Source organism: Rhamphochromis sp. 'chilingali' (genome assembly GCF_963969265.1).
Source record: "Rhamphochromis sp. 'chilingali' genome assembly, chromosome: 15".
NCBI classification, from domain to species: domain Eukaryota; kingdom Metazoa; phylum Chordata; class Actinopteri; order Cichliformes; family Cichlidae; genus Rhamphochromis; species Rhamphochromis sp. 'chilingali'.
In genome coordinates, this window is record NC_137942.1 from 16,316,731 (window position 1) to 16,342,757 (window position 26,027).

The 26,027-nt window shown below is 42.1% G+C and overlaps 1 protein-coding gene across 4 annotated transcripts in view; it reads left to right on the forward strand.

Moving 5' to 3' along the window:
* cep112 (centrosomal protein 112) overlaps nucleotides 1–26,027 on the forward strand; it is a 145,306-nt gene that overhangs the window by 68,450 nt on the left and 50,829 nt on the right. For 3 of the 4 annotated variants that reach the window (XM_080905363.1, XM_080905365.1, XM_080905362.1), the window contains 4 exons: nucleotides 9,317–9,452; nucleotides 11,631–11,738; nucleotides 17,412–17,594; nucleotides 25,425–25,622. In XM_080905363.1, coding sequence (XP_080761489.1) covers nucleotides 9,317–9,452; nucleotides 11,631–11,738; nucleotides 17,412–17,594; nucleotides 25,425–25,622 — 625 coding nt within the window. The remainder of the gene's footprint in view (nucleotides 1–9,316; nucleotides 9,453–11,630; nucleotides 11,739–17,411; nucleotides 17,595–25,424; nucleotides 25,623–26,027) is intronic. The other variant, XM_080905364.1, reaches the window with a different exon arrangement.

Here is a 26,027-nt window from a genome sequence, read left to right on the forward strand (position 1 = left end):
TCTGCCATCCAGACTGGTCCTCAGTCACTAATATCTCTTTAGAAATGTTCAAAAAATTAGTGCAGACACAAAATAGGCATTGGATTAAGTGCTTCCTCTGGATTAAAAGTGGTTAAGAAAGAAAAGTAAAAAGTAAAACTCACTGTGGCTCAAGTTTAAAAAAAAAGAAAAAAGAAGTATGTATGAAGTATGAAAGGCGATCAGTATTAAAAAGATGTCCAAGATGAGCCATATTCTCCAGCATCTGTGGAAAAGTGTCAAACATTTTGACTAAGTGACGACATCCAGCAAGGATGAGGATTCAATGAAGGATAAGATGAGAAGTATTAATAACATTAATAATGCTATGTTGTTGGTATGTTTGGTCTAAGGCACATATACAAAGATTGTGGAGCCCCGTGGTCCACAACAATCAAGTTTTCAGTGAGCTGCACAAAGAAGCTCAAAGACATATGGAGTCTTAAGCATGTGCATTTCATTAATGTGTCTGCAACACATTCAGACAACTGCTGTGACAACTTTTAAGGACACGCAATCGAATGGTGGCGAAGGATGTCTGAAGGGGAGGAATGTCAGTGTTTCTTTGGGCCTGTCTGATTGTTAAATACACAACGCTTTGCAAACACATTGACTATGTTTTCAGCATGATATACTGCTGCAGCTCCTGCTTCGAGGCAGTTGTGTTGAGCGTTGAAAGTGCAGATTTAACTGTTTCCAATAATGATTGCTCACGTACATTGCGTGGTTCAAGAAGTTATTGTAGTGCACAAATGCAGGGCAATGAAACAGCTTTACCTAAATGGAATGTAGCCACACCTAAATAGTGTTGTTAATTAAACTTGTAGCTACAATGTTTCAGAATGCCTACTATAGAGGAAAATATTATTAAAGGAATGGATAAAAAATAACATGTAATCTACTCTAAATGCCACATCCAACACTAACTCCTTTAGCTTCAACACTCTCTTCTATCCAGAGCTGCATATGTTGAAATGCTCGACTTCAGCAGACTGCAGACAATCAGCAAACCAACCAGCGAGCCAGTCAGTACATTCCACTGGGTAATTAATCCCATACAGGGCCATATTACTTGGCCACAAGCAGATTATAGTTTCTGTGGCAAGACTAGATCATGTTCTGCACAATTAAACAGAGCGCCGGCTCGGCCTATTCAGCAACTGTAGCTCCAGTTCCAGCTATACATGGCCCAAGCTCGTCACAGTGCCATCACTCACCCCGAGTGGGTTTTAGCTGTTTGTTGTAGCATAATAGAAACCCAAAGGTCTTCCAGGGTTCTTCTTCTATGGTCAAAGTGGTCTTAGACAAACACTAACAATAACACTGTGGCTGTTTGAGGAAAAGATTGTATGGTTGTTACTCCTCTTCCTTTCTTTCAGTCACCATGATGCAACAAAAAAACACATTTTTGTAGCATTTAGTAAATATCGGTGTAAATATCATAAGGGGACACTGATGGTTGTGTTTTCTTATTGTTTGCTTGTCATTGTCAGCCCAGCTACAGAGAACGTCCTTAAACACAGCAGACGGATCCGTTTGTGCATAAATTATCCTTGTTGTTAGTATCAGTAACGAGCCAGTCATTCCCTCGTTTAAACACTGAAAACGGCAAGTGGCCCGTTGGGCTCTTAGCTAATTAAATACTCAGGCTGCATACACACGCACACACTTTCTCGAACACACTGAGCAGCCTGATGTCTGCTACCTGCCTGCTGCCGTGGCAACACTGACGGCCTTTAAAGGCGATCCAGCAGAACTTCAAAGTCAAAGCAAGACCGCACGCAGGTGGGTGGGTGTGTGTGTGTGTGTGTGTGTGTGTGTGTGTGTGTGTGTGTGTGTGTGTGTGTGTGTGTGTGTGTGTGTGAGAAGATTGGAGGATGAATGATAAAATTAAACAAATAGAACTGCTCAAGAAACCTCCTCCTTCAGATACTCTGCGATACATGCATCTGTATAATGCATGCACAATGATCCATGCAGACTATGTGAACATAGATTTATTATTAACAGTCTTTGCCTATATAAAAAAAAATATTTAAAAAATCCACAAATTTATATTTTTTTCTTAATAAGTTGATGCGACTGCTGGTTGTGCATTTTTAATGGATCTGATTATTCATATGTAGCATAAGTAAGTGATACCCATTCAAAGTCTAAGAAGAATATGATCTTCTTGTCCTGTCATGCAAATAAGCATTGCTGTGTCAGTTTGAGTTCCTGGTCTGTGTTACTATGGCAACAACAACAGAAAGCACTACAAAGCTGCGCTGGGAACAAGTTTCTCTCCTTTTTTTTCATCCCAACGTGCCTCAGATCATTACAGGGCATTAGCATGGAGATGGAGAGATACACCACAGATAGTGGTGGTTGTGGATGGGGTAGTAAAGAGAGGAGGGAGCTCATCTGGGGAACAGCTTGCCTGCTTTGCAACAACGACCTCCAAATCACAATTTGGGGAAAATAGAAAACCACTCAAATTTTTAGAGTAGAGAAAAAGAAAAAGGTTGTAGATTATGGCGTTTCTTTTCTCTCTGAGACGCAGGCATCGTTTTATTTTTTATGCCGCCCTTCCTAGAACTTGTATCCCAGCTGCGTTAAACAAAACCACATCTTTACTAAGGCGTGGTGCAAACTTTGGTTTTGTCTCTCTGATTATTTACACTTTGGAGTGGCTGAAGTAGCACTTGACTGTGAGCGGCTATCCAGTTTCACACGCGGCATCATTAATATGATGTTTCAGTCTTTGATTTATTTAACAATCCATCTCTAGTTTAAAGTTTGTCGCTTCCCTACTAATGTTGATTTTTTTTTCTTCTTTTTCGGGGGGGGAAACGTCGCCTTTTTTCACTGTTTATTCTCTAATCAGCTCTTGGCAACGTGTGTTTCCTTCTGGCTGCGTGTCATTGTTCACCTTGTGCATACCCATATGCATGCATGAGATAGGGTCCCTCATGCATGTCCTTCTACTCTTAAAGATAAAGGATTCATCCAATGCCTTCTTTCATGCTAGTGTGTGTGTGCGCACACTTTTTCTACAACTGGGTGTGTCTTTGAAGTGGTCTTATCTTTCTCAGCATTCCTCTCCCATGACAGGAGGGATGGAGGGAAATAGGGATGGGGTCCTGAGAGGGACCAGAGGTAGCCAAGCAGGGGCCATCCAGCAGCACGGTTAATGTTCAGGTGCAGGAGGAGCAGGTGGAGGTATGGATCCTGAATATTGAGAAGCTTCAGTGGGGCTCAATATTGACTCCCATGATAACTACTTTGAAAGGGGGAGTTGGGAATGGGTTAAGAATCAGTTCAATACCACAGATTTGACAAAATGAATATTCTGTCCTTTAAATAGATTTTGATAGATTTTTTTTAAATGAATACTTATTTGTATGTTTATTATTCAAGCTTGTAATGATCAGATAGCACTGCAAGGATATAACTGAGTCAGTCTAACCAGTATTTCCTCCTATTTCTGAATACTGAATTAGTAAAGTAGATAATGAATAAAAATGAGCAGTAATTCTGGTTATTTGTTATTCAGCTGTTATTTGTCATATTTAATCACCCCATCACTTAATGGTCTTACATTTTAATATCCTGCTTTAATGATTTTTAATTGGTTTTCTCTGCTTTCACGGTCGTCACTCGAAACCAAGCTTGGCATTTCTACGCGAAGCTGGTTTTCTTCCAAATCTGCGCTGAGAGTCTGAATTTAGACCAGCAGGCTCGCTTAGAGCTGATGGTTCAGACTGCACGGATTGTCTTCAGGGCTTTCATTGTTTCACTCAACTTCATCTTCCACTGCATTATGTTTGGGATATGTAAATACAGTAGTCTCACTTTAGGGACTTGTGCCTAGTTGATTTAGCATGTTTCCATTGTAGTCTGCATAATTTGTAAAGCCAAATAGCATTTTAAGCCAACAGCAGAGACAGGAAAACCAACTTAGAACAACATTTTCCTAGATTTATCTCAAACTTTTATTAAAAAATTGCTCCATTTGGTTTTTTATTGCTGTAGTTTGAATCGGATGTATAGAGAGCACAAATAACAGCCTTCCCTCGGCGTGTCTGCGCTACACTAAAGCGACAAGTTGTTTGGAGGGAACAACTTTTTCTTTAACGCCTTGGAACTGAGCGAGCTCCAGAGCTGGTTTGAACAATGACAAACATATATTGTTCTTTGTCTTTTTGCTCCGTCCCACCCACCATGTTTATCCACCTACATACTGCTACTGCCAGTGTGTGTTGCACCAGATTCATTATTCTCTCTCCTTATTGGTGTTTAGGTGTTTTTGAGGTACGACTCACTAACTAGTGTGAGGTAAAGTCGTTTTTCTTCTTCTTCTTCTTCTCCGGGGATTATGCGAGAGCATAAACTTCACAGCAAAGTTTGAAATGTCATCATGTCAGATGTCATATCCTTCTAGTTCTCGAGCAAAGCACTCCAAAGCGATTCCCTTTGCAACTTCTCCGAGATGTGGAAATCAGCTACTTAGTTATTGCATTGTCGCGTATTTCTGTGACTGATCTGGTCTAAGATATATCAGAAAATACTGAAATATATTCAAAATGTAGCATCTCCACTGGCCAATTGATGTGTCTTATTTTTGCTCCACAAATTCATATTCAGCTTGACTGAGAAAAACTGGAAAGCGGTTGCCTTTGAGCAACCGCTTGTTGTTCTTTTGATTATTCAACTTAGTTGTTGCATCTTTGATTCATCGTTTTGCCACAAAATCTTTGGGGTTTGGCAAACTGCTAGAAGGTTGGGGCTTAAATTAAAAAAATAAAGGTCAACAGTCATGTCTTTAAAGATGCTACCGAGGCAGCTGTTCCCTGCAGGCACGCGGACGACTACATGTGTAGATGCCACTGTAGGCGGAGGGCTGTGCTCTTTACGTTTGTGGCTGTTTTTTTGTTTAATTTATTAAAGTGAAATGCTGCTCATAAACAAGGCCAGAACTGTAGGTTGGCTTTAAAGCCATCCAGCTCGACGATGCTCTGTTTTCTATTCCCTCTTTTCTACCCTTTCTGCCTTTAATATTTTCTTGCCCTTGTGCTATCTCTCTTTTGTGTTCACTTATTTGTGGTCTGTCTCTTATTCTGTGTCTGTTTCTGTCTTCTTCTTTTTTTTCCCACTCTCTCTCCCTTTCTCTTTCTCTGGGGATGCAGATGAAAACCAAGCCTGTTTTATTTTTTCTTCAGAGGGCGCTGAATATTTAAGTTTTGCATTTTCTCTCTTTTTATGTGCTCTCGCTTTTTTTCTCCGAGCCCCTTTGATGTGTCTGTGGATTCGTTATCATTCCGTTTGGATGAGCTCACAGACGCAGATGTGGAGGCACTCACATGCACTTGGCTCTCTCTCTCACACACACACACACACACACACAAACACACACTCACACTGACTCTCTGGCTTTTTATGCTAGAGACCAGCGGCATCCACATGCAAGCGTGCATTCTGGTCTGTTTGTCAGTCTTTTCCATGTGCTGCTCCACCCACATCACAGCCCATACAATTCTTAAATGCTCTTGCTTACATGAAAAGAATATTTGCATAAGCAATTAAGAGTTTCGTCTTTGTGCACAGACGTCAGCGGGTGCTTTTGTGTCAACTGCATGCGTGAGCCTATATACAGTAACTTCATTGTGTATCCGCCATGTGCTCGCGCACTCACACAGGCGGCACGTGGCACCGTGTGGTCAGAGGAGTCCGGAATATGCCGGCATCCCCGCACCCCTCCTGTCTGCCAGGCGGCTGGATGGCGGAAGCTCCTTCACCCTCTCTAGTACACAAACACTCTTCTCTCTTTGCCGCCCTCTCTTCCTCCCCTTTAAACAGCTGTTTAAGGATTGAGGGATAAGAGGACTTCCTCTTTAGCGAAGGCACATCTTTAATTTGAGCCTCCTCTCCTTCCACTTTTCTGACCAGAGATCCATTTAAAGCCAACAGGCCGCCCTGGCGCTGGCACCCCTCTCCTTCCCTTTCCCTCTCCATTTCTCTCTGCCAGGCCTCCTTGACTCCTTTTTCGCTGTCCTCTCATCTCACCCTCGTTGCTCTGTTATTGATGGTGACACGCTGTCTACCGCTGTAGTGACCACACACGTTCACACGTGCACACACACACACACACACACACACACACAGTTATGCTCCCGAGATTCCCCGAAGAGGCCAAGCGTTCACCTGCTCTCCTCAGCTTAAGAGCATAATATGTTTCAATCTGTCACATACTTGAAGTTAGCTGCAGTCACTTTTTTTTCTTCCTGTGTATTCTCTGAGGTATAGGCCCAGCAGCCAGCTCCAACTTACTCATAGTGCACTCCTTGAGTAGAGTTGTCAGTCACACAGAGAGTTTGGGATTGTGGCTCATGAACAAAGGTCTCTGTACACGCACGTGAGCACGCACGCACGCGCAGGCTCAGTTGTCTCTCAAGTGAGACACACACCCAATTCTTTTCTCCCTCTCTCTCTCTCTCTACGCTCTCCTCTTGGAAGTTTTAAAAAAAACTTGCTATTTCTGTGACATCCATTTTTCCATCTTCCTCTCTCTTTTCCTCTTTTTTTTCTCTTTTTTCCATCTCAGTCTCCCCACATATCCTTTGTGTCTGTCTGAGTCCGGAAGGCAGTCGTGCAACGAGACTGATTAATAATTACAGAGTACACAAAATTGGGAAAGAGGCAAAAAAAAAAAAAAAACACTTTGTCGTTTGATGTCCAACATGAGAGAAACCAAAATTACAAAGAGACAGAACTCTATAAAGAGGAGAGAAAGCTTGCACATTCCTTTCTCAATCCTCTGCTTTTGTTCTCTGCTGTTTTGTTTTTTTAAATTTTTTTTATTTTATTGCCTCCTCTGTTTTTGCTGGGGGGGTTTTATCGCCTCAGTTTCAGTTCTGTCTTTATAAACACCTAAAGTTGTTTCTTTGATTACAGGAAGAGATTAACCACTTTACAAAGCTGCAAACCACTATATGCCTTTCTTTAGATGTACTTCCAATTTTTCATTTAATTTATTTTTTAAGTTGTGCATGGATGCTCATAATCATGCTGCTTTTGACAGCCTTCCTGCTTTGTGAAGTACAGATAAATGCACGGAGCATAGTGCCTCCCCCTACCACCACCACCCGATGTGTGCCTGTTGTAATTTAGTAATAGTTGTACTTCTAATTGGTTTAAAGTCCCACTGGCCAGAATTTCATTCTCGCTGCTGCTTGTCTGTCCAGAGGGAATAATTATCCATACCCTCTTAGAGTAGCAATTTACAAGGGAGCAGAAAAACACAGCCACACATTCACTTATACTCAAAGCACTGCATAAGGCACACTGTAAAGAGGAAAAAGTGCACAGTCAGTCGTACTGTCCCCCCTGATATTGTGCTCTTTGTGCTTGAATCAGATGAAGCATCTTGAAGGGTTGAAATAGTAGCTGCAGTCCATGTACCCGTTGTTGTAGTTGCACATTTAGTGTTACTTTTTGTGAAAATTAAATCAATTCACGCAATTCTGTTTTTAGCAAAGTCCCATTTATGCACTGTACATGGATAACAGATGCTGTCGTTAAATTATTATGATCTGTTTTTTGGTGTTTTTAAACCTGGGTGCGCAATTCTTAAGTTGTTTATTCAGACTATATTCGTGCACGCCACACATGTGAGGAGCACGTGTGGCGTCATTAAAATACGAACGTTATACGAGTGTAAGGGGATAATATTTTCCAGGTTTGTGGGGGGTTTTTTTGGTTGGATTTTGTCAACATGGTTTCATAAAGAAGTGTCATGCAAGAGATGAGTGAATCTGCCAAATTCCAACACTTCGAAATCTACTGTGGGTATCATGTGACAAACACTTGGAGGTGGCAGAACAGATGTGCGTGCTTTTGCGCATTATTTTTCACAGTCAAGTCTGAGTCGAAGTCATTGGTGACAACAGAGTTTTGTCATCACAATATTGAGTATAGAATCATATAATAATAGCAAACGTGTGTCAACTAGTCTGTTGTATATTTATTTTTAATTCTTTAGTAATTTTTTAGTTTTTAATATTTTTCATATAGCTGTGTATTTTCTTATGTCTGCCTTTATTTCAGTTTTTTTTTTTTAAATCGGTTAATAAACCAAAAAATATGCAAAGAGGTGCAAATTTAGAGCAAGAAGTTTAGCCTGGCTCCAAAAATATTTCGGTTCATTTGCATCTCCAGGTTTGAATGTCAGCAGCAACTTTGTCTGGTGTCAGTTTCGTGATTGACTGACAGCCTGTTCGTGGTGTCACGTGTCTCCTGCCCAGCTCTACCCTCCCGCATAAGCAGGTGTAGTGGATGGATGGACAGAAATTTAAAAGCTGTTTACAAAAATAACACCTTCACACACTTCCCTGGCTTCTAGCGCTGTCATTTTTTTCTACTCTGTATCCCTCCGCCCAGACACACTCCCTTCCCCACCTACCTTCTGTGCGTTAAGCTTGACAGCTACATTGTATATGATGTTGCGGCTGGGCCTGTTGGCTGGGCTCTGACAGTTCTCAGTATGAGGCCATCCCTCTCAGTGTGCCTGTCAGTCCCTCTCCTCTTGGAAGACTGTGACCTGACATTTACCGGCAGTAGCATCGGCACGCCTGCCTGGGAGATACAGCCACGCATTCCGATGAGCGAGGCTATACCGCATGCACAAAGTGACTTATTTTAATTTAAAACAGGGTGAACGATAATGAAGGATCATGGAAAGTCTTCACACATCGTTCAACATGGGAAAGAAACTTGTTGTTTGTTGAATATTTCACTCTTTGATGTCGAGAGAAAGCACCACATTAAAGCTCAGTCTATCGTGTTTGATACATGAGTGTTGCTGAGTTTTTAAAACTTCTATATTATCAGTGAACCTAAATAAACTTCACAATACGTTTATAATCATTAAATTGCAAAAATTGTCAGCTGTAGCAAATTAAAACTCATATATGCAAATTAATATGTCATTATTTAATCGTTTGTTAATTTGTCCTCAGGTTCCATAAATACTCTATTTTCAAACAATTAGAATTTTGCAAAATAATATGGCAATTATTTCACAGTTCAGGTTTTAAAGGGTCAACCAAACCTGATAGAGTGTATGCAAAAAGAACAGTGATGATTTTCTGCTTCTAAGGTCTATCTTCGTTCTCTGTCTTTTACTATGAAACTACTGTTTTGAGAAGTTCTACAAAAATAAAAGTTTACTTTCTTTCTTAACTATTTCTGGATTTCTTGTCTGCAATTGTGTTTCTATGGCTATGTAGTGTGTGTTCATTTGTGTGTGTTTGGTTTGAAGGGAGAAGGAGAGCCAGCTGGACAGAGCCAGGGAGAGCCAAAGACAGCACATCCAGCAGGCAGATATGGCGCTGGAGCAGTTCAAGAAACAGGTGGAGCTCAGCTCTGAGAAGGCCTACGCTGACATGAAACTGCAGGTCCGATAACGCACATCAGCGCGCGCCGTAATCACAATGCATGCGAGCGAACACGGGCTGGCATCCACGCACACCTGTTTTCTGTTACACGAATGCATCCATATTCATGCGAGGACTGCACATTCCTCTTGTGCAATGTTTGTGTTTCCTGTTGTGTGCCAGAACAGATTAGTGTGTACACATGCACACACACTTTAACTGTAACCCTGTGTCAGGTTTGCTGTACCGCAAGCGGAGTGAGCTGCCTGCTTGGCAATAACCAGAACAATGGGCACACACACACATGCTCTTTATATTTTTTCAGCCTAACCACAGAGAACATATTCTGCAAGGCATCATTTTTCCAGCACCTTTGCTCTTACACTGAAAAATCTATATGCAAGAGCCAAGAACATTATCACCCTCAGGCCCTTTTTTGAGCCATCCAGTCATTCCAGATGAATGTAATTATTTGTAATCCCGCTCATTAAGCAGGTGTATTCACTTCACCGCTATCGCACAGTGAACTCTCTTCTTGTCAGTGGGCGTGACGTAGGCTGGTCAGGTTCCAGAGGAGAGCAGGTCGCCGCATTAAGCAAGCAGACTAATTAGTACGTCGGGCCTGCCTCGCGATCAGCGCTGCCTCGCTGCGTGGGCTGCTGCTTATTGGGAGAGACTTCCGATCGATACGCACTCGGCTCGAAAACTTCTGATGCTGTTTTACTAGTCAGTTTAGCTATAGGCGCTTTTGTCAAGCATTTCTGGCTATACTGCGTGTGTGCAGTATTGACCAGGCTGCACCGAGTGTGGTCCTAAATGTTTTAAAGGGCCCAATGCTGGAGAGATTATTAAGTTTTAGTTGCTGGTTATTTTTATTTATGTATTTTAAATGGCTAATCATTATTATGTCTGAGTGGGAGTTTTGGATATTCGTGGGCAAACAAACTAAACGTTATTTCCCAAGCCTGAATTTAAAATACCCTCTTGTATTTCAAAAAGCGAAGAAGAAGAAGAAAGAAAGTGTGCTGCTTGCATCTGATGCATCTGAGCAGAAAAAAGGAAGAAGATCCCATTCAAGTAATAAAGCATATTCAGGTGTTGTCGAAGCTGGGACTTTCTTGAAGTTTTTGCGTTATTGCGAGTAGACTCTTTTGGATCGGTGCCACAACACTGAATATTTTTAAATATTTGCACAGGAAGACAGAACTTTTGTTTGCCTTCTTTCTTTCTTGTTCTTGCTACTTGAATTCAAGGCCACATGTGTGGCGAGCGATGCCTTGGAAAATGTCTATATCGGTGCGCCACTTCATCCTGCTACTCTTTTCTGATGTTCTCATCCTTCCATCCTGTTGCTCATTCTTTCTTTTCCCGTTGAGCCCCCCCTTGGCATCCTGATCTCCAATCTGACTTTATCCTCAGCCCACATCAAAGCCATGGGAGAGGGGAGCAGTCTCTCCTGCATCTCTGTCATCCTCACCCCCCCTCTTTCCTCTTCTTTTCCTCCCCACCCCACTTGTTCATCGCTGCATCACGTTCTCAGGCTAAGGCTTTAATGTTGCAGAAAGAACTTCAAAAGAAGTTTTTACTCTCCTCCCCCCCCCCCCCTTCCTTCCTTCCTTCCTTCCATCACCCATCCATCCTCTCGTCATCTTCTCTCTCTTTCTCTGTCTGCAGATAGAGTTATATCTAATGGATTATCTGTATCACCCCCTTCCTCTCTCTGTCTGTCTCTCGTTTTAAAATCAGCATCTCACTTTTAGAGCTCATTTTAAAGGAAAGAGTCTGCCCTATTTTGATTTAAAAAAAAAAAAAAGAAGAAGAAGAAGCACCACGCAGAATCAAATTGTTGCGCGCATAGTTCAAAGGAGGCTTCGGCATTTTAAATGGATTAATCAAAACACATTTTGCATTTCCTGAGCGTTACACACAGCGTAGCCCAAATACAGAGGCGTTTGAGTAAATTGCATTTCCAATTGTTGCTGATTACCGTCACCTGAACAGGAAAATTAAAAGACAAATATTCCCGGAGCCTCACTTTCCTGCAGATCCCAGGTGTTATTCTGGTAGTTTGGTGTATGAGATTTACTGTACTTGCGATTCTGCAGAGATATTTCTAAATATACATATATGTATATGACCAGCCTTATGCTTGTGTACTAATTAATGAACTTATGTGCTGGATTCTTCTGATGCCTTTAGATGGAGAAGGTAGAGGAGGACCTGAAGCGCTCCAGGTCCCTCAGGGAGAAGCAGGCCAAAGAGTTCTCGCAGCAACTCGACGACCTCAGACAGAAGTTCGAGCAGCAGGTCTGTGAGTTTCTAACTCACTGTGCAATTGTTCTTGACTTCTGTGCTCATCTCCGTCATCGCCATCATCGTGTTATCTTCACTCTATTATCAGCGAGCACTCGGTCTATTGGAGACAGCTAACGGGCGACTGACATCCATTTGGAGCAGTCTTGTTATTCCTCCCCATCTGTTCCGTCTGATTAATTTCTCATGATAAGGGGCATGTTTTAGATTAAGCTTAGATTCCGGCTCAATAAATATCTTAAACGTGGCCAATTGAAAAGTAACGCAATCTGCATAGAAGATGTGTAGCTCGCTTATCACCCCATCTCACTCACTCTTCTTCAATTAAGAGTCGAGAAACCATTTTCACAACCCATTTGAAATCTGGCTCGCTGATAGAGACGCAGCAGATTCAATTAAACCGCAGGAGCCGATATTAGTGTTGGCGGCTGATCTTACTGTAGGAGGCAGAGAGCGTCACTTTTATTTCTGTTACTGTAACAAATGTAAACAGTATTTATATACCAAATAAAAAATAAACTATCTAAATTACTCCATACGAGACTTTATGACCATGTGACACTACGCTTGTTTTGGGCGTGGATATTACTAACGGCTGTGACATCTCTTTTTTCCTCATCTATATCCACAACATGATTGCTTTCCAGGCACCAAATAGCACTCAACCTTTGTGTTAATAAGCATGCTTACACTCATTTCCAGGCCAGATGGAGTTTACGTTGCGTGTAATTTGCTGTAGATCGCTGTAAATGGGGGGGATATGAGGCCAGTCTTATATCTAAGGAATGGAGAAACTGTGCTTCATTATCGATTTGCTCCATGGCTGAACAGTTGGGTTTGTAATTAGAATGGCATTTATAAAATAAAATGTTAAAAAATAGCATATTTTAAAACCACTTAAATATAAAGACTACAGTGTGTTGAAATATTTTTCAAAACATCCCCGGAAACTGAAGAAAGGGCCGGGACATAAAGCGCTTCACTGGCTGCTGCAACGATAAATCGTCATATAAATAGACACTGCTGGTTAAACCATTAAACAGATTGCATTTGCATCTAAAAGACACTGTCATCCCCATGTAACCATCCAGTAAATGCAAAGATTTATCAGTGTTTTGAATGCCAGCTACAGCGTATTGTTCTGAGAAGTCATAACTAACGGGTAAACGATCAAAGGTTTGCAGGAAATATTGAAGTGACGATTATCAGCCACTGCCACGCTGAGTGGGGGTGCAGTTGACAGTTGAAGACAGCCACATAGGGTTAGCGGCACATCAGAAAGGCTTTTGTCTTAAAGATAAAACATACATGAAAACAATGGACCTGTCTCTGTTATGATTTTGATATGAGAGCTGAGATTTGCTACAAAGAGTTTGGAGGGGGGGTGTTTTTACACCTAGGCATGTTATTATTCATGAGCTACTCTGTGACCAGCCGCTTAATGTTAGACATGCATTATATATTGTTTTGAAGCAACTCCACATTCTTGACTTGTTTCCTTTCTCTCGTGTCTGTGTGAGAGTACATTGTGTTTTCACTCTAGAAAAGCTGGTGTCACAAGATTTCTGGGGTCAAGGTAGTTCATTCAGATGTTCACAAAAGAACACTCCCTCCAGTGCAGCTTCGGGGGGGGATCTGTGTGCGAAGGAGTTGTTTTCCACTTGACCCCCAAGGCAATCAGACATCGTGGTTTCTGACAGAGCTCTTCCTCTTACAGTCTGGGAGACGTATCAAGATTAAACGGCTCATCGCGACCTTGAGAGTTTAAATACACAACCGGCCTCTTTCTTCAGATGTTAGGTTGGAACAATAAATACTAAAGCAGGCTGGTTTATTGTACAAGTCGACCGGTGATATTGGTGTCAGTGAATATGTTGAGATCTATGGGAGAATGTGTAGCTGCAAGAATTTGGTAAAAGTATATCATACAGGAGGGAAAAAAACACTTATCAAAGTTTATAATAAAAGTATTGCATTAGCTGTTCAGGAATTTCGGTCTTTTATGTAATAAACAGTTCTCCATTTCACAAACTAGGATAATTTTTAATACAAAAATTGTTTTTAAAACTGAAATGAAATGAAAATCCTTTGCGGTCAGTGATTGCCTAAAGTCTTAAACCCATGAACATCACTAACCTCCCTTGCGATCCCCTGATAGGCCTTTACTGCAGCTGTTATTAGATGCTGCTTGTGTGTGGGTCTCTCTACATTCAGTTTCATTTTCAACAACAGAAAAATAGCTCTTTTGGGTTGAGATCAGGTAAATGACTTGGCCATTGAAGAACAGGACCTCTGTGGTTGCTTTTGCAGTATACTTTGGTTCATCATCCATGTCATCTTGCTACTTCTATCAGCAGACATATGACCAATAAACACTAGTGACGTAGTTACACTGCCATACATGAATATGCATGGTTATACTTGGTCATACATGCCTGCTAGTTCTAGCTCGGCCATACATGCCCATGCTACGACACTTCCTCCACCATCTTTGATAGATGATGTGTATGTTTTAGATCATGAGCTTTTTCTCTTCTTCTACATTTGTTTCTCGTACCTTCATTCTGGTACATGTTGATCTTGCCCAAATTGTATCCATTTTTTTTTTCCCAGAACTATCCGGAGTCTTACATTTTTTTTCTTGCTAACTCTAATCTAGCCGTCTTGTTCTTGAGTGTAATGAGTGGGTTGCACCTTTTTGTAAGTTCTTGGCTGTAGACTTTGGCAATAATACACATAGCTTTTCAAGTCTGTTCCTGATATGGGTTGACATTGTGAAAGGTTTTTCTTCACCAAAGAGAGAATTCTACAATCATCCACTTTAATTGTCTTCTATGGTCTTTTAATTCTTTTGGTGATGCTGAGCTGGGCAGCGCATTCCTTATTTCTACCTGATTGCTGATTTGGCCACTTCTGCAGTTTTTGCGATCTCTCTGGAGCTTTTCTGGGGGCTTTCAGCCTAACCCTAACCATGACCTTTGTCATTCAGAATCAGTGAACAGCTACCGAATCCAAGTTCAATTCCACCTGCTTGATTTGTCGTATAATAACAAAGGAAAACATATAAAAATGGCTGTGAATGCGATAATTTTGTTGAACTCTTTGATTTAAGTGAAAGTCTGCACTTGAGTCACATCTTAAATGGTCAATTTAAAATCCTCTGTGTGCAGAGGCAAAATTACATGTAGATGTACAAGACGATACGTATATTGAACACATATATCAGCAATAAATAGAGTGGCCAGTTGCAGTACAAACCTGTAGTGAGATTGAAGGTGTCTTTTTTTTTCTGTTCCTCAGTCTCTCTCCACCCGCCTTCATGCACCCCATTCTCCCCTGCTGAGACCAGACAGGCCTTCTGTTCTACTCTGCTTTCCTCCCTCCTCTCCCCTCCGCCTTTCCAAACATTTTCAGATTTCCCTCCCCAGGGTTGAAAGAAGCCTATTACCTCACTGTCCTGCTTGAAGGCATGCAGCTCACACACATACACAACCATGTCAGTCCAGGCTGACGGGAGTCGTGCTGTGCAGTAACACCCGACTCACTCTGTATCTACGGCACCCAGCTGTGCCATACCCGTTTCAGTCTTCCCTCATAAGCACCATGCCGGTCCCTTTAAGAACCACAGCATCCAGCATCCTCTAGTCCACAGTGGCGCTACGTGATGTCACAGCCAGGCTCCTTGCTATGTCTGCTCTCTGTCATCTCCTCTCCGTGCTTTTCTAAAAAGATTTTTCCACCATCTTGCCCAATTCTTTATCCTAATTTCTCCCGAGATCCCCTCTTTCCTCCAAACCTCCCCCCATGGGCCGAGAGTCTGAGCAGAAAGGAACAGTAAGTCAGGACGTCCTCCGCCACTTTCTCTTACCTGCTGGGGAGTTCTTGAAGCAGCTGCGCGCTGCTCAATCCCTCAGCTCTAAAATGTACAGCTGTATGATTCTGACTCTTCGTGTGGGACAATGCATTCTAGCTGTGGATCTGATTTGCATGTGTTATTTTGTTAAATGGGAAAGGAGGTGAAGGCGGTGCAAGTTGTCACTAGAATTTTCTGTAGACATCATCATCGGCAGCATGTGAAACATGTTGCGCTTGTTTCGTGTGGTGTTTGCCTGCCTGCTGTCCTGATCTGTTCTGAAAAATGGCATGTGTGTGAGGTTATCCTGAGGGTGTGTGTAATTGTTTACTTCTGCCATGCCATCAACTAAGCCTCAGAGATAAAATCCATTTTTATTCAGTGATCCTTTGATTGCTATTTGCTGAGGTTGAAGTTGAAGTTCTCCCAAAAGTAGAGGAATACATTCTTGGCTGTCTAAATCAAGTTTCTATTGTGGCCTTCGTCTCAGTGCCAGGGATGGAATCCGGCTTCCTGTAGATAGCCCCTCATTCATCACCTGCTCTGAATAGCAGGCAACGTTGGAAGATATAACCATGGATAGAGCAGGCAGCGGGCACAGAGGCCGTTGATCTCCGCTTCTCTGGCAGGCCAGGTAGGGTGCCGTCATGCACAATGTGCGGGGGATTAGCTTCAAAGCAGGGAGGCAAATGGGCCCCAAGCCCCTGCTGTCCTTTCAGGGCTCCGACTGGGCCTGCACGGTGGGATGGTGTGGGGGTCACTTGTCTCCCCGCCATGGGGGAGTGGGAACGGAACGGAGCCTGGGAAAGGCTTGGGGGCTTGGGGCTGGGAGCTTCACTGGCAAGGCTCACCTCTCAGCAGGTGACTCCGCTTACAGCCAAGATGGAATACAGACTTGGTTCAGCTGACAGGATGATTAAGCCCTGAAAAATTGGGGCTTTGCGTCCCATTAGAAGTGTTTTATTTTGCTCTGCTGTATTATGTGTAGGTGATTGCAGCTCTGCTGAGACTAAAGGCTTTGCTGTGGTGTTTTTAACTGCTAACCACGCCTTCTTATTGAATGGTTGGTGCAGGTTCTTACTACACGCTGACTGCATTAGCAGTATAAACCTCAGTTACATTCTGGTGGCATAGATATTTACATTTTGAGAAAATGGAATTGATTTTCATTAATATGCGCATTTTCTGTCAGTTAAATTCATTCATAGATTATAATACAGTACCAAGAATATTTTAGCACCTTCTCCTTTCACCTCTCTTTCCATTTTTTTTTCTAATTTGGGTTTATAGTAATCATCATAGTCATTGCCTAAGCCGATTTTCACATGCTGTCAGGCGCATAGCATGGGGCATTGGGTAGTTGCTGCAGCCAGATGGCTAACCCCTACCAGCTTGCTTGCATAGCCCAAACTCGCAGCTCTTTTATATGCCGATCCCAGAATAAGGCGAGGGGGACAGATTTGAAGAAAGAGGAGTGGGACGTGGAGGGCCAGTCTGTACAATTGGCAGGAGAGGCGGGAGGGCGGGGGGAGCGAGCCAGATGTAAACACATCACATCATGTCGTCCTCTGACGACGTGAGGAAGCGGCAAAACTTTTCTCGCTTTTTTTCCCCCCTCCCCGCACTTTCCTACCAATTTCGCCAAATTTGGCTTGGCACACGCACGGGGGTTCTTGGGTGCAGGAAGAGGGTTTGACGGAATAGGACGAAGAAAGGATGGATGGATCGGTGGATGGACAAGTTGTCATGACGACAGGGTTGCTCTGAGTGTGTGTTGGCTGATGAAGTCTCTCTTTGCCTGCTTGTCCAATCAGATGGCTGAGCAGCGTATGCAGCACGAGCAGGAGAGGACGCGGCTACAGCAGCAGCACAGCGCGGAAAAGGACAGCCTGGTCCAGGAGCACCAGCGGGAGGTGAGCAGCCTGGAGAGGCAGGCCAGGGCCGCCCTACAACAGCACCAGCAGCACACCCAGGAGTGGAGGAAGCGCGATGCCCAGGTAGGGGGTCTCCACTGATCCACGCACTCGCACGCACACACACACGCGCTGACCCGCCGGTCTCCCGTGGACAACCATTTTGTATTTTGCTCATTGACGTTTTCCTGGGGTTTCAAAAGCACAGCAGGTTGAGATACTTTTTTATTTGAAGCAAGACATATTGATGTGCGGCGCGAATAATTTTAGAAACCGTATGTTCAGCGCAAGAACACAGAAGATCGTACATGCTGCCGTTTGAATTAAAATCTGTTTTGAAGCAATGTTGCGCGCGACAAAAAAGTTTTTTAGAAATGGAATGAACAAAACGCAGAATGGCACCGTCCCAACTTCAAACGATTTCCCCGTTGTATTTTAACTCACTTTTTATCGCAGCAGGCTTTGTGTAAAGTGTAAAGACCAAAAATCCAAAAGACCCACAGGTATCTATGTAAAGGGGAAGAAATCAACGCTGTTGAGTGCTTTTATTCCACAACCATGGTTTGAATTTGTGTTTTAGATAATTGTGGACGCCCTGTAAAGCACTTTTTAGTCCCACCAAAGTGAATTTTTCTGCCTGCCATTCTCCTTTCACCACAGGTAGCTATCACCCTCCGGAAAACAGCGATTATTCTCTTATTGCAGCATGGTCAGCCACAATGAGTGTATGACATTTTGGGTCTATATTAACGGATATCCCTGACAACTGAGAGACTATGTGGTCACCATTTAACCAAAGCAGCAGGGTTTCATCTCAGACCCCATCACGCACTGTCTTCGCCTCTCTCCAGCCTGGGCAAGACTGGAGCTCTGTGGGGAGCCATTCGACAAACCAGCCCCCAGCTGGGGTTTGTATTTGACTCTTCAAGCTTCTTGATGAAATGAACATTGGCATGTAGAGAATTTTGTATATTGGCAGTTAGCTGACGATGGGAGCCCAGAGAGACTTTTGTTACGTTTGTGGACCGAATTTCCTCACACCGACTCTGGTCACTCATCGCGAATGGCGAGGAAATCAAACCTAGACAATTTTCTGGTTAGTTTTTGTCCTCACAAGACAACAATAACTTTAAATGCAATAAGAATGAAATAGTTTATACCTAGTAAAAGCTAATATGCAGCAGTGTTATGCTTTAAGGAGTAATATACACCTGAGCCTCCCCAATTAGACAAATTTGATCAGTTTATCCTGTGTCTACGGTTTGAGTTTTAACATTAAAACTAGATGCAGTGCTCCCACTTAGTTTGAAAATGAATCCATATTTAGGATACGCTCGGATTTGTTTACTATAACTTTTATTTTCTCGACCCCGTATATCTTTTAGCCATATCAGTATACTTCTACAGTAGCCAAGTTATTGCAATATAAACCATCTTCAAGGCTGGAAGCTGTGTCAAAAGACTAACCAAAAAAAACCTGAGATGTTTCTTTAGATGCCGTCACCACAGGACACTTCCACTGATAGCATGTCGCCCTGCTCGTGTCAACATGACGTGCAGTTTGACAAATCTCACAATCTCAGCTAATGTCAGTCACACAATCTCAGCAAAAAAGCAAAAAGCAAACTTCCCCAGTCCTCATTTCATATTCTCAGTTCCTGTTTGCTCCTGCAGCATTTTCAGCAGACATCAGTCGCCTGCCTAATGTCAGATGTTAAAGCGTCAGAAATCAGGATTTTTCACTCAGGCCTCGGAAAGATGGATAACTGATGGTTTGTGAGGGGGGGTGAGCTGGTTTGACTTCCTGTGTGAGAGCAGATGCACAGATGTGCTGTTTGCTGTTAAAAAAGAGCCACAAGCTGGCAGACTGTCAGCCCATATGTATTAAAAATATGCCTATTATATACATACTTATTATTAAACACAACTGCAGTGCTGTAGCTGTGTTTTTCCACTTAGAGCTCTGCCACACTGATATCACGTGGCTGTTTACATGCGTCTCTTTTAAAAAAAACAATGTGTGAAAGTTGTGATATAAGAATTTAATTTTAAAAAACTTTTTATTTTTGTTGCATGCAGACAGTATGGAGCAATTCCTTGCAGGACGTGTTACACCTCATTCTTTTTTTGTGTTGCCGAGCTCCCCCTCAGACAACAGTGGACCATAATATCATCAAGCGACAGTCACAACATCATCATATCATAACAGATAGCTCAAAGGCTTGCTGTGGCAATAGGTCTCAAGCCCCTGTTTTTTTCTGCCTAGCTCTTCTCACTTTCTCTTAGTCTTCCTTGAATCAGTGGAAGGACAGTTGCAGCTAAAAAAAGTTGGCAAGGACAGAGAACAGCTAATGTCTGTCACACACACTCTCAGGGTGAGTAATGCCCACTCATCCCCTTGATGTGGTGGGACACTAATAAATAGCATTCCTGTCTCTTGGCTTGTGTTTGAGAAGCAGAGCCAGTGAGTCGACTCACACAGGGACACACTGTCCTCATCCCACCAGAGTTTATCATCCAGGAAACTCTGGATTCTTCCACTATGTAGTCGCAAGTCAGCGGCGTTATCGGGGCTACGTTTGCGTAAAGGACGATCATATGCAAGGAGTTATCATTGTTTACACGTTTACATATCAGTCTTTTATAATCACGGGATTTCTAAAGAGAAAATATTGTAAAAGAGAGGGGAAAAAGTAACATGGTTCAATGTTCTCATTACAGAATGAACTAGAGATTTTGAGCTGGTTGAACCATTAAATTGATGAAATGTCTTGCTGGTGAAACATGTTTGCCCATAGCGTGTTTTGTTAGCTGATTAATGCCCCCCAAAGGACGAAGCAGCACAAATAATGATGGCATGGACTTTCTCGCTTCCATTCTGGAGACTCTAGCAGTGTGTGTGTGTTTATATACTTACTAAAACTTACTATTTTGTACCTCTAAACAGTAAAATATCCATAATAAAAGAAAACAAACAAGTATTGGATTTTACCGCAGAACATTTCAGTATGTTGTTGTGTGTGCTATTGTGTGCTATCACATTTGCGATAATTTATTTTTTTATTCATTTCTGTTTATTTTGATTCTTTTTTTTTTTTTCCTGCGAAGCTTTTCAATTGTTAAACATTAGTAAGAGTTTGACTTCAAAAACTAGGGCCAGCATTATAAATTAATTGGAAGTTTGTGTTTGTATGTGTGTTTCTTTTTTTTCTTCTCTGCAAACATCAGGATTGTTTGTTCTATGCAAAACCCCATCGTTCATATTTTTTCCACCTGCCCCTCAAAACTCATTTTATGGGTATTATTTTCCCGAATAATTGTGTTTTTTTTATAAAGGAACGTACCACCATCTGGACTTCAAACAGCATGGGGGAGAGAGCGCGAGTCTTGCGGGGTCTTTCTTCTGGGCCGTAATGGACTAAATAATGATGCTGTCAATTTTTCAAAGCGCTTCATGATTAAAATGAGTCAAATGAACAGGGTGATGACAGGCTGAGTCAAAGGTAAAAAAATCAAGAGAACAAGAAAGTGCAGTTAGAAGTGTGTGTGTGTGTGTGTGTGTGTGTGTGTGTGTGTGTGTGTGTGTGTGTGTGTGGAAGGGGGGTGGGGGGCTCATTTGTTGTTTCAATCATTCCATGTTGTCATTTAGGAAATGATTGGTCCCCGGGTGTTGTCAGGTAAATCTTTGTTACACGCTGATTTCAGTGGCACGTGAATATCCTCCTGAGTTGAGGTGTCATTGTGTTTGTGTTTTTCTCAACAGATTTCATCACGTTTTCTCACGGGGGAGTATTTATGTTAGAACTCAGCTGATTTTTGTTTTTCACTGGGGAGCTATTGATCATGCCTCAAGTCATCAGCGAATGCTGATGTTCTGTGATGTGTGGAGTGTTACAACATGCTCCCCTTTCAAACCCCAAAGCCATTTATTATGTGCATACATCACATGTTGGATTCCAGCCACACACGTTATCTGCCTGACAACAGCGAATCATTCATTACACAATTCAGCTACACATTTTAATTGCCTATAAGAGTCAAATGTCACACGTCAGTGCATGCGTGTGTCCTACTTGACTTTATACTTTGCAGAGTTATTCTGTTGTTTATAATATTTGTAGGTTAGTTTTTTGGGGGGATTTGCATACAACACTTTTTAGAGTTACGCAAGTCGAAAGATTATGAGCGCTCACTGATGAAACAAACAGCTTCAGTTATCCTGTTCAACTACAAAATTCTGAGATACTAAATTAGATGTTAAGTGAACAGTCGGCGCTTCTAACCCAAACCGCCTTGAAGGACGCCATATATTTATGTTCATACCCCGACATGATGCCAGAGTCCAGAATTCTGAGCGATGAACCAAAAGCGTTGTTATAGTCGTGATATATTGTCGAGATCGCTGCATGCATCTTTGGCAAAACTTGTTACCGTCACGCTGAAAGTGAAATTTTCAAAACTTCGTCGAGCTCTGTTTCAGTAAAAATCTCTCGCACTCTGTTTGTGTTTATATGTAAATAATATGCATTATACATCACATTATGCAACCCTGTCACCTTTATTACCAAAGAATTGCCTTTGAAATTCTGTCAGAAAGCTGTGGATACAGAAATTCATCATAAAAAAGAAACTGTTAACTTAATATTGCATGAATAGAATAAGATAGGATATTGCCAGCTGTATGCGCAGAGATAAATAGTTTTGCCTGCAGTCAGAATGTTAAACTATAGACCTCACTTGTAGGATGCGAGTCGAGATGCGGTGCCTCTAAACGGGGTAGTGCTCACATTGTTGACGAGGGCATTAATTAGAAATGCCTCCAGCGTGGTTCTTGTGCTATTCTCGACCTTGCAAGTGGATACTTTCTGAATTCTCAGAGTTCGGAAATCATGAAAACAACTTCCTGCGTTGTTATCACAGCTCACGAGTTCAGTCTGCAGGAACATAAAGGTGAATCTGCTAAGAATAATTATAGCTCTGTTACATTTAGGTGTAACTGTAATACATAAAGCTAGTATGTACCAGTATGTACCGGCTGTTATTAGTTACAGCTGTATCTGAAAAGGGTTTTGTCATGGTCCCTTGATAATGGGCAAACAGATTTCTCTCCTCCATCATTTTCTTAGCTCTAATGCTAATTGTGCTACAACAGTATACAGTAACTATAGAGTAGAACTGGTCTAGACCGACTATGTGATTCTGTGATAGCACCATCTGTATCTTTCTGCATTATGTTCTTTAATTTCATATTTTGGTCCATCTAACACACTCTGGCACTGTACCTTTGAGTCCCTATCGTCCTGTGATACCGGCCGACTTAAATGAGGGTCGGGCTCTGGTTACAGTTACAGTCTCATTTCATATTTAACATCTGACATTAAAGTCTCTAAAAGAGCCTAATTGGCATACCAGCGGAGTAATTATGCTAATCTGTTGAGACTCAATTAATGTTAGATATACTGAACTGATTGCACGTTTTTCCTCATTATTTTGTTTTCTGTTTTGTGAAATCGTGATAAAGCATATTCACAGATACCCATCGTTTATTATGGTAAATGGCCTGTTTATTATGCATTTCTTCATTTCATTTTGTTTTCTTCACAGAAGAATCACTGCTCATCCTAGCTGTGCGGGGTTGTCACTGTGCAGTTTAGTGGAGAGTAGGAGAAAAAGCAGTTAGTTGTGGTCTCGTAGAGGATTTTAGAGAATCTTAATACAATCTTTATAAGTGTTGATAAAGTCTTAAGACTGATCCTCACTTGACTGTGATATTTTCCCTTGATTGAACTCTTATTCAGTCCTTAACCACTCTCCCTGAGGTTGTTTTGCCAGTGTTTTGTCATCCTAGCTGACACGGTTTGACCCAGTATTTCATCTGACACTCTTCTATTGTTACCAAGAGCTGCTCCTTCACAGAGCTCCCCATCAGCCTGCTAACACGTGCCCTCTTGAAGCGACTGTGTTCGCTCCCCCCAATGAAAACATGCACTTTTGGCCTCTTAAGTTCCTGAAGTGTCATTGCCAATGTCTCTGTTCTGGTAGATTATGTTCTAACTTATTAAAAGATTTTTTTTTGGAGGACACATTCCCAACATTTGTTAAAGAGAGAATTATACATTAAAGACTCTTGAGGGCTCAGATCTCATAGCTGCTTGCACTTGAAGAAGGCACTAGAGGAGCAGTGAGACTGGTAATATTGAGAGACAGAAGAGTGGGACGCAGAGGAGTGCATGCGTTTGTTTGTTTTACCTCACATTCTCTCTCTCTGAATGCGCTGCATGGCAACCTATGTGTGTGACAGTGTGCCATGTGTGGCTGCTTCTCTGTGTAGGCATGTGTGTGTCTGTATGTGTGCAAATGGATCTGTGTGTGTGTGTGTGCTCGTGCCAATGTAGAAGCGAGTGAAACACAGCCACAACATCTGCCTGTTTTTGTGACACTGCTTTGAAGTCTCCCCAGTGCCCGCTAAAAAAGACTTCAGACGCTTTCTGTCTGATTGCCTTAACGTGGCGTTGTCCTGGGATGCCCAGGCTTTTGAGGAGCGGGAGGGGGCAGGAGCCTGAGCGCACAGTGCAAACCACAGTAAGAGGAGTACCGGTAAAAAGAAAAAAGCCAAGGAGAGTAATGAGGATGTGCAATAGCTGGGGAATACATGCAATACAGGTAGGGAAGTGTGAAACACTGCAATTCATCTTAGATCCACCTACACTTAACTACAATGCGCTTTACTCATTGCTTGTAATTTGTGTAAAATGATTACAATATGCCTGCGAGGTGTTTTATTTTTTTCTGTCCATTGCTGTTTACAGTATTGAATGTATGTGAATACAGCTAACTCAAGTACCTGTAAGGATATAAGGCGCATTTCAATGTAAAGTCCCCCACCCGTATTTCTTGCAGATAGTCTCCATCATCCCAAATATGTGATGTAGGTTTGACAAAACAGTAGACTTATCTTCTCCTTTTGACATCTCCCAAACTCTTGAGATGCAGCTTCACAGCATGTCAGACCAGTCTATTTCTGGTGTTTCATGGGCCGTGGAGGGTTGTACTTATTAGCATTCTTACTATGTAATGTTGACTCTCACTGGCAGTGCTATTAAAACGTTCTTCGGAGCAAAGTCAAGGCTGAGAGAGGTCGAGAGAGGGGTAAGGGCTTCATCGCATGGCGGATGGCTCCGTGCGCCTGGTTCTGCTGAAGGTTTCTTCTTATTAAAAGGGAGTTTTTCCTTCCCCCTTTTGCCAAATCCTTGCTCACAGGATTCCATCGGATTGTTGGGGTTGGAGTTTTCTCTCCATTAATGCAAAGTCAATATAAAGTGCCTTGATGCAGCTGTTGTTGTGAAATAAAATTGAATTGAATTTGACACTGAAGGAGAAAAACACTGACTGGAACAGAATGGAGCACAAAGGGGAACTCACTAAAAACTGCCTCACCAAGACGCACACGCTCTGTTGGAAGATATAAATGACATCAAGCAAAAGTATCAACAGTACAGCCGGTGTTACAAAAGAAACAAACAATAAAACTCAAACACAATTCATTCCCAAAACCAAAAGCAGTCATGAACCCACAAAAATTCTAAACCCTGGGTCTAAGATCCAGGACCATGACAACACAGATGGTAAAAAACCCTCAATATGCAATTCTCAGTAAACAGAAATACAAGAAACCTGTACTTAAAATGTGGACTTTTTATTTTTTTGTGATGTACTTAGTGTTACAATGGTGGGACACTCATATTGAACATGGCCAAAGCTTCAAATAATGACCTCAGCAAATCTGAAAGTAATCACCTTTGCAAAATGCAGTGTGAGCCTGAGCAGAAGGCCTTCTACACATAGAGGGGAAAAATTACTGGACATTAATTTTAATTTACTTAATTCAGCAGGTTTCTTTTTATCTCTGTCCAGACAATTGCAGATTTGGAGGCCCAGTTGTCAGAGCTACGTGAGGACCTCAAGAAGGCCCATGCCCAGCATAAGCAGCAGCTGGCCGAGATGGCGTTGCTCCAGGAGGAGGAAAAGCAAAGAGCAACCCTGGACAAGCAGGCATCCCTGGACCGGCTCGAGAGAAACCACCAGCAGGAGAAGGATGCTGCACATGAGAAGGTGAGAAAGTATAAGATATGGGTTTTTAACTCTGTTTTGACTGGGTGAATGAATACTGGAATGCCTGGAGTAGTAAAGGTTAAGGAGGTGTGGGGAATCTGCATGTTTTCCAAAAGTCAAAGAAGAAAACAACCTGGGAAAACATTAAAAGCAGCAACAGAACATCTCGAATAATTTAAACAGTGAATTTGAGAAAAAGAGGATGAACTGAAGAGGTTGTATACCTGTATAAAAGAGAGGGGGTTTCATAGAAGCCTTGTGCTTAAAAACAGTACCTGAAGTCAAGAAAGATGGGATGCAGAAGCTTTGTTTTGGAGGCTGAGTGTTAAAAACAGTGATTCTCATTTTCACATCAGCTGTTAGATCTACTGAACCTGATTTGTTGCTCTAGCAAAGTTTCTGGTG